Source organism: Hemibagrus wyckioides, linkage group LG22 (assembly GCF_019097595.1).
Source record: "Hemibagrus wyckioides isolate EC202008001 linkage group LG22, SWU_Hwy_1.0, whole genome shotgun sequence".
Taxonomy (NCBI): domain Eukaryota; kingdom Metazoa; phylum Chordata; class Actinopteri; order Siluriformes; family Bagridae; genus Hemibagrus; species Hemibagrus wyckioides.
Window position 1 is genome coordinate 17,001,070 of NC_080731.1, and position 9,889 is coordinate 17,010,958.

Sequence of the window (9,889 nt, forward strand, 5' to 3'; positions counted from 1 at the left end):
GATTCATCCCAAAGGTGTTCTATCAGGTTGAGGTCAGGACTCGCTCATCCATGTCTTTATGGACCTTGCTTTGTGCACTGGGGTTCAGTCATGTTGGAACAGGAAGGGGTCATCACCAAACTGTTCCCACAAAGTTGGGAATATGAAATTGTCCAAAATGTCTTGGTATGAAGCTGAAGCATTAAGAGTTGCTTTCACTGGAACTAAGGGGCCGAGCCCAACCCCTGAAAAACAACACCTGAATTCAATGATTTGGGGGGGTGTCCCAAAACTTTTGGCAATATAGTATATAAATGTGGGGGTGGATAACTTCATGCATTGCAGGCTGATTGGCATCTCTACATTGACTGTAGTCCCCTTAGGTTCCCAGTGTGGGAAATTTCTGAAACTTATACTTGTCTTATACCTAATCATTAAGTACGTTTCATTTTAATCAGTAAGGGACGGTTAATGCTAATTCTAATTCTAATTTTAATAACTTTGAATGTTCTCCTTTAATCCTTAAGACAGATCCGATTCGGGTTTAATCATTAAGATATAAACAAAGAGACGTTACTAGATAAATCGTTTAATCATAGATGATGATTAATGATAAATTGGTTAATCGTTAGACTCATTCAGTTATGTTTAATCATATGATGGTTTCCATTTTGGTAACTCAGTTAATTTAATCAGTACTTTAATCAGTGCTTACTCTCATTGTTAATCACTGACATGTTGCCTATCTAATTATCGTCTCTAATTTATTGATTATTGGACAATAATCAGAATTATTTGATTAATTGGTCATCTTATAATTCTTTCACTATTAAGCACCTGCCATAATCAGTAGTCAACAGGTAAGCTTATGATAAATAGATAAAATTAGCACAAACATAGACATAGAAGTTATAGAGGACAAAAAAATATATAAAATCACAAAAATAGAGTTGAGCAAAACGGGCTGAATCAGCGTTAGTGGGTTATTATTCTCAAACTTTCTGGCTTTGGCATAAACATCACAAGGGCATAGGCTAGCACATCGTACCATATCATGGCGTTGGCTCCACTGAGACCGAGAAAACATGTTGACGAAGTTCAGAATCCTTGGGCTTAGGGGCGAGAACACCGTAACAGTCTTATTTGACCCGACTCTGACTCGAGTGTTTATTTTAGAAAAATTAAAGTTAAAACTACCCTTATATAATGTACAGGTGTTATATTGCGTCTTATTATCTTATGCAAATAAAAAGTAGCTTACCGTAGCAAGTGGAAAGTTGGTAAAACTCCTTGTGGCATAAGTAAGAACAAAACAATAGGCACCGAGACGGGAGTGTGTTTGGAGAAGATGTTATTGAAGCGCCAGCAAAATATTATTGCAGTGGCGGATGTTAATGTAAACATAGGGACACAACACACCGAGTAAGTGTAATGGAAAATCCCAGACTTTAATAGAGAGGTTTCAGGACTTTAAATTTAATTAAAATTAAAGTAAACTGACTACTCCTAGCCTAAATAAATAAACAATAAACAAACTCAACGTAGACCAAACTAAACTACACGCAGAGCTATTTTGCCCCTTTTACCTTTACCATATTAGCAGTATTACTTAGGTAACCTGATGTAAATTAAGGATAGGGTTCGCGCCCTAAATAGTGGGAATACATAAAATGGTGTAAATGTAAATGTGATAATAAAAATGATGGTAAAGTCCTCAGAATTCTAATAAATGTCAGCCAGTCACCATGAACCACACAGGAACAACAACAATCAAATACATGGAACACGTGGGTGAATGTTGAATTAAAGGTGTAATGGGTATGAAACAAATGTGTTTTTGGGCTAAATAAGGTTTAATAGAAGTTTAGATAGATCAACAACCAATATGTGTCAATATTAAAACTTGTGACCCATAGAGTGTATGAAGGCCACAGAAAGGTGGGGCTGTTTTTCAGGGGGAAAAAGTGGTGAACGTCAAAACAATCCACAGAAAAATAGAACCCAGCAAGGTTAGGCAGCTGGGCTAAAAGGTATATATACTGGGGGATTTGTGAAGGGGTGTGTACTTGACTGCATCGATTCATGAATCTGTGTGTTTGAGTGCCAGTTTTGGTGATATTTTTCTAAATAAAACCGGTTGCTTTTTCTCATCCAAGCCCGGAGGAGTACTTTATTTCTTTGTTTTTCTGCAAATTTCTAATTTGAACTACACGACTACTGGATTATATTGGTAATTGGAGAAGGCTCTAGGACCACCCTGTGGTGTCCACCTGGAGGGAGGCTCTAGTAGATGGATGGATTAAACACGTACGTAATATTGTTCAGACATTTCAAAGGTTTCCCTAGTTATTTTTTTTTTTCAACAAGGATATAAAAAAAAATCTCCCCTTAAAATATGTAAAATGAAATGTGTGGAAAATGTATGTTAATGTTCTCATGGCGATTAAGCAACAATTCTAATTGTATGAATGTAACACACATTTATGCAACCTGTAAAACTTTTTTTGGGAGAAAAATTCAATGACATTTCCGTTTGTCCATAGACAACACTTTTTTGTACACTTTTCTGGCGACAAGATCCCAAATATTTCTGATTTATTGATGGTTATCGTTTTCAAGATCTCACGTTGTTACTAAACCGTGTACATCAGAATAATACACAAATGTTTCAGTTTATAAAAAACACTTTATTTTGAATATTCTAACAAACATTAGGACAAACGTGAACTGTTAGGAAAAATGAAATGTCAAGCAACAAGATATCTGGAGTCCAGTTTAAATTTCCCACCAAGAGCAATGTTTATTTAATCAGCTACATAACCCCAATACAGTTTTTTTTTTATTTCAGACGTTCAGCATTTCCATCATTCAATATTTCAGGTTTAAAATGTATAATGTTTGTTTGATTAATTTAATATTCTATATTATAAGTTCAATACTTCAATAAGTTTCCTTTAATGAACGCTTTAATCCAGTAAAACCTAAACAAAACCCTTCGGAAGAAAAAAAAAACCAAAAACATGCCAAAGCAGTATAAAGAAGTTTAGTACAGTGTAATCCAATCTTACCCCAAATTAAAGGGGAAAAAAAAAAAAAAATTCTGCACACGCTCAGTTTTTGTTCTTTCTGAAATCAGTAATCAGGAAAATCAGATTAAATGCGTGACGAGAAACCGAATAACAGGAATTAAGGAAAATAAAATAAAAACAGCAAAATATTTGAGACCATTTCTAACATTTTCAACAGCATTTTAATCACTGAGCTGTGATTGGTTGATTTTAAAGAGACAATTAAACAGAAACTGTTTAAGACTTCAGTGCATTACTATTCACAGACTCTAAAAAATATAACACAAAAGAGCGAAAGATTGCTACTGTGATTCAGTTTTCATCTTAGTTTTGTCTGCCAGGTAAACTCTAAAAAGATTTTTTTGACAAAGTTGATATGAATCAGCGAACGGTTTTGTTCACGTAACACTATCCTTTCCATTCAACACACCCAGCATTATATTGTGACGAGAGTTTGGCAGAGATTTTGGTGTATTTTGTGTAAAAATGACACTAAACAGTATTTCACACACATGTAGACTGGTGCATACACTTCAGGGTGTGTGAGAGAGAGAGAATGTGTGTGTGCAAATATATCAATATACATATTAAATACCTTGATACCTGACTTAATTCCGCACGAAAATAAATTAAACAGAAAAATGATGATCTAAAATACTGAAGTCATGTGTCACTGTGTCATGCTTTTCTGCAATAAAATGTGTAAAACGCACATTAAAGGATCTGTGTGAACGTTTTCTCAAAGAATAATTTAGACAATTTTGTGGATTGGATTTTTCCTTCAGATATTAACGTTATTTATTTAATGACTAAATTTCAGGCGGAATTTATTTTTCTAACTTTAATCAAAAATGTCTGCGTGTTTTAAGTCGAAAAAGAAGTGTGTATGTTTCATTAGTGCAGATACAGCTGCCTGTCTAGGTCACTAATATGTATTTTCCAGATGATCTTGAACACACACTTGCCCACAGACACACACACCCACACCCACTTTATATCACACTCATTGCTGTTTTTCAGGATTTGCAATATGTATACACAGTTCAGGAACAACTCTGCCTTGCACCCGTGCACACAACCACCCACACACACACATATCCACACACACGCAATGCTGTTTATGTAGGTCTGCAATATGTCTTTGCACTTCAGGAACAAATCTGTGTCTCACACTCACACACACACACACTGTTCTTTCCACAGTAATATTCAAACATCTTCTAAACTTTAGCAGATGAATAAGAGGATTAAGGACGAGGCTGTATTTCTCGCCCTCGTGTATGGCTCTTCGGTGTCCGAGGTAACGTCAGTTTGATGCAGCAGCGAGAAGAAAACTGTCAATAGAAGCGCTTGCGGCTGCGCTCTTTCCAGCGCGCGTAGATGAAGAGAAGCGCAACGATGAGCACCACAAGGCCGACCACAGAGAAAATGAACAGGAAGAGGAGGGTGAGCGTGCTCACACCTTCATCGACGACCTTCACTGCAACAGAAAGCGCGCAGAAGGAGTGTCACTGCTGCTCTAATGGGCAACTTACAATCTACTACATCATCTTGAATTGTTTTTTTTAAAGTACTGAGTAAAATGATGGTTGAAAAGTTCATAGTGATGATAAGATCTCTGGCATTCATGTATACATCATGTATATCATATGTGCATTCAAGTATAAAGGATGTCTGGACACTTTATCTGGCAACATTATAAATGTCCTCGGCTTCTCCATGCTACTGCTTCATCAGCATTTTAGATATTGTGCCATGTTTCATTTCCTTTTTTTTAAAAGTCTGTTTAAATTAAAAAAATCATCAGAACTCATCACAGACAGGGCTTGTGCAAGACACCCCCACACACACACACACCACCGTGTTAAAACATTAACTAGCTAACTAGCTTTACTCATTATACACAGTGGTCATCTTTGTTACCGGGAATCTCTCGGTAGTCCACACTGGGTATAGTGATCTCCTCCTCGTTCTCCAGTTCTTCCGGAGTTCTCTCCACTGTCAGCTCAAACAGCTTGAGGGAGATCAGGTCATGGTTATCTGTAATCAGACAACACAGAGCTAGGTATTATTCAGTGAATCGAATCAGTTAGATAAATAAATTAGCCAATTTGGTATGGTGAAGTGATTCAGCTGAACAAGTCAGAGAGCCGAGTGAATCCAATAGTGAAGCAAATCAGTGGAGTGAATCAGACAGTGGAGTGAATCAGTTGCATGAATCAGACAGTGGAGTGAATCAGAAAGTGGAGTAAATTAGTGGCATGAATTAGACAGTGGAGTGAATCAGACAGTGCAGTGAATCAGTGGAGTGAATCAGATAGTGGAGTGAATTAGTGGCATGGATTAGACACTGGAGTGAATCATACAGTGGAGTGAATCAGTAGAGTGAATCAGGCAGTGGAGTGAAGCAGTCAAGTGAATCAGACATTGGAGTGAATCAGACAGTGCAGTGAATCAGTTGAGTGAATCAGATAGTGGAGTGAATTAGTGGCATGGATTAAATACTGGAGTGAATCATGCAGTGGAGTGAATCAGTAGAGTGAATCAGACAGTGGAGTGAATCAGTCAAGTGAATCAGACAGTGGAGTGAATCAGTCAAGTGAATCAGACACTGGAGTGAATCAGTCAAGTGAATCAGACACTGGAGTGAGTTAGTGGCATAAATCAGACACTGAAGTGAATCAGACTGAATCAGACACTGCCTCATTTGACCAGTGGGGCAGTGGTAACTCAGCTCTGTGTTGTAACTTCCTTCCAAGATGGAATATACAGAAAAATAAAATTATTTTGTATCATTTTTTAAGCAAATAAAAGAAACGGTCTATCCAAACCTGACAGATCTCCAGTAAGCGATGAGGCTCCGAAGTAATACCCTTGAGGAAGGTGGACACCTGGGACCTCCACACAATCCTTCCACTCCTGCTTTCCTTCTATGTCCATCATCACCTGTGGAGGAACGAGGTGTTTGGGTTCACTGTGAGCTCTGATCCAGGACCAGCGCTGCTTCTGTACTAACCTTAAATATGATACTGTAATACACCTTTCCTCTCAGACTGCATTTTAGACAAATAGTGAATTTTACTGAACATTATTGACTTGATTTAGACACTGGCTGTGTCTGTACATATAGCACATGAACGATGACATGTGTAATGGTCACATGACGCCCCCCAGTGGGACCCTTCGGGAGTTTGGGTATAAACACTGTATAGACGTATACTGGGGGAAAAAACATGCTGCAACAGACCATCATTAAACCATCAGGTGGGTAAGAGTTTGTATTTGGAGAAGCTGATTTATGATGTGGGTGTCTGTGTGTGTGGATTACCGTTAGCTTGTTCTTTATGTATCTGACCAGGACGAACGTGTCGTAGTCGGTGTTACGCACTGCTGCCGCACAGCCCCCCAGATCCGCGTTCCTTCCGTCCTGCTCGTGGTCATAGGCCACCGTCCCATTTCCCACCATCGCCGAAATAAACGGAAATGATCTCTATGCACAGAGAAAAAATGAACAAAAAGATGAAGAAGAAGAGTTAAACATACTGAGGGTCACAATAATAGAAACAACATTAATGATCTTTACTAAGTAAGAGACTGGGAGCAGAAATAGCTGTAATCAAACACAATCATGCAGTTAAACAAAAGTAATGGAGCATTAAGAACTTTTGCTTGATGAGGAAGCCATTGCTTAGGCATGCAGTTCATATACCTCATACAGATTTTCCTGGTTTGGATATGTGTCGATAAAAATCCCCAGGCCGGTGAAATGATTGATGTTTCCAAACACGGGACCTGAAACGGATCAAGACAGACATCAAGATCCGGAAGATTTTAAGAGGAAAAAAAAATCAGTGTAGCCTTAAACCTTAAACAGGATGATGCATTTTCTCTCTCTTATTAACATTATTATTTTTAAACCTTCTGTTGTAAGAAATACAAATAGTTCTAGTTCATTCCACTTATACTACAGCAATTCTCGTCATCCTTTTTCATCAACCATACAAAACCCAGTGTATGTGGTTACTATAGAAACGAGAACGCTACACTGGAAAGTAGTTAAAAGACGAAGCCTTGATTCGAAACAAACAAATACACAAATGTTTCTCAAAGAAGTGACCCAAAAATTGATGCTAGACTGGAGAGAATCCACACTAAAGTAAGAAAAAAAGTAAGACATGCCTATTTGCATTCGTTCTTTGGTCAGCCACAGCGCCAGTCCATCACCGTTCAGGTTCTTTTTGCCCTGGCCATGGATCTTGAAGTGTACCTGAAGCTCCCAATCTCGAACATAAAACGGCTGCGCACACACACAAATTATTCATATTTTATTATTTTTTTGTATTCAGAATTACGTCTGATCAGCGGATACAAAACTACAATCCTGACGCTGATTATTTTCCCAGAATAGCATAAAACTGCGTGTTTTATTCCTAACATATATTGGAAGCAAACTCACAATGCGACTCCACACGGCACCCTGTCTGCTCTGCAGATCTGGGGTCAGGCGGACGTACTCGGGTGTGATCATGGCGTTGCCCAGTAAATCCCAGTGTGACGAGCTCGATGATCCCAAACCTGCTCGCTCACACACACACACACACACACACAATAAGTATAGATTATAACACTAACCTCACCAACCTACATTTAAAATGTCTGACATAATTCTAGATAAAGTTAAAGGTTTTTTTCTGATTAGAAATTAAAAAAAAAAATTAAAAGAAGGCATGTCAATTAAGACTGATGAATACAATATTGAGTGTTTTATTGGAAATAGTTACTAGTCACCTGTAATTGGATTTATTTTTAATTCTAATGATTTCCCATTAAAACTCGGGTAAATACAGTGTCTGTGTGAAACCTTTAACATTTTTAATTGATCAAGCTAGCTTATATTAACAGCTTGTCTCACAGTTGGGAAACCTTTACAAAAAATAATCTTAAATTTGTTAAGTGCTTATTGTGTATAGATAGATTCATGAATCGTATTCAAAAACTCACTTTCAGAATCAAAAAAGACAATATTTTTAAAAACCCACCCATATTCCGCCTGTTACCCCCTGATTGGCTAGAATCGTTCAGACTCTGGCGCTATGATTGGAAAACTGCTTGTGAGTCTAAAGTAGTGCACCAATCACAGCGCAGGAGGCGGGATTTGTCAACAAAACGGGTGTTAAAATAGCAACCAGACTCGTTCTCCCACCTTGGTACGGCTTGGTCAGCGAATACTCCCTCTTAAGAAATTCGTCTCTCTGAAAGTCTTCATTTCCGGAACAGCGGGATGTCAGTGCGAGCAGAAAAGCTAGGAGGAAATATACTTTGGCGTTGTTCATAAAATGTCGCGATAAATGGATAAATTGTAAACAAATTGCGCTGTGTTTCGTAAACTCGCTCATAGGGGCCGCCATGTTTTACCTCCGACTTCCGCTTGAACCAGGTTACAGTGTGGATTGGCAAAGGGTCCATCTGAGTACGATTGTGATTGGCTGTGAGTGCTGCCATTCAAATCATCAGCCAATCGCTGTTCTCCACAAGTGCTCTTATGTACGCGTTTAGTCCAATGAAACACTACAGACACCTGGAGGACCTTTGAACTTGTATTGTTTTATATTAACTTCAAGATAAAAAAAGAGAAGCTGTTAAACTAATAAATAAAAAAAACCCTATATGTGTGAATAAAACACTCCAGGATGTAGAGGTATTAAAAAACTAATTAGTAATTAAAATGTAATTCAATTTTTTTTTATTACTACATTTAAAATAAGTTATGGCACCTACATTAGAATTATACACATGAGTATCAAGTGAAAGTAAATAAAATTTTATCCTACATCAAATGGTGAGTGTGTGCTCATGATGGCCTCAGATTCATTAGATGGTTAGATGTTTCGTGTATGCTGAGATGCGTGCACATTCTTCCACATGATTGGCTGATTAGATTAACTGCTTGAATGTGCAGGTGTTCCTAATAAAGTGGACACTCAGTGTAAGGCACTATTATCTGTTGCTGTAATCATTTGCAGCTCTGTATCTAATCCTGTGCAGATCACACGTCTGTTTTATGAATCCTGGCCTCCCCTTGGCCTCCTGGTCCTCCGAGTCAGTGGAGATATTATATTTCCTTGTAGAAGCTGTAAGCCCTGTAACTGTGGAAAGTGTGACATTCATTTTGACGACCTCTTTAGCCCCGTAATGAAGAGGGTAACTCTTCCGACACCTGAGCTGTCATGGCTGATTAAACTGGAGACAGAGACGGTGATTAACACACTGGCTTCAGTTACACTTCCTGCCAGTGTCACCGCCAAGACCTGGCTTTATTTCATCTGTTTATTCTTGTGCCCGTGAAACCCATTAAGACTCAGACATTTAGACCCCAGTGTATAACTACTTCACTTATCATATAGTGCTTTTACAATATAGTCTATAATCTTCTCATATGAAATGTTTTTGACATTGTATGATCTTCATCATCTGGTGTCACTGTGCATCAGGATTAGACTCAGGTAGGAGGCGTGGCTTAATGACATCAGGATTAAATGAAAGTTGATACGTGAACGGATTAATCACGCTCTACAGGAAGAATTGTGAAATGAACAGGAAATGATTCCTTAACATTTTATGAGACCTGGGGAACAAAGTAGAGTGAAAAGAGAATGGTGTGAGTGTGTGTGTGTGTGTGTGTGTGAGAGATGCTGATGTCCATTTTATCAGGGAACTGATCTTGAAAGTGAAAGCTGGAGAGAGCTGTTACACTGAAACTTAATTCTTCATAATGGAAATAAAAAGAGCTATAAGCTATTTTCAGTTTACACACCCACACACACACACACACACACACTCTA

At 38.1% G+C, this 9,889-nt stretch overlaps 1 protein-coding gene across 1 annotated transcript; it reads right to left on the minus strand.

Annotated features, from left to right (window-relative positions):
• Positions 1-2,645: 2,645 nt before the first annotated feature.
• On the minus strand, positions 2,646-8,475 carry lman2lb (lectin, mannose-binding 2-like b). Its single transcript, XM_058375639.1, has 8 exons — positions 8,251-8,475; positions 7,504-7,622; positions 7,227-7,344; positions 6,757-6,839; positions 6,376-6,537; positions 5,879-5,993; positions 4,971-5,087; positions 2,646-4,527 (listed from the first exon to the last, which is right to left on the minus strand). The coding sequence occupies exons 1-8, from the start codon at positions 8,453-8,455 to the stop codon at positions 4,385-4,387; spliced, it is 1,062 nt and encodes a 353-aa protein (XP_058231622.1). The 5' UTR covers positions 8,456-8,475; the 3' UTR covers positions 2,646-4,384.
• Between the last annotated feature and the right edge of the window lie 1,414 nt (positions 8,476-9,889).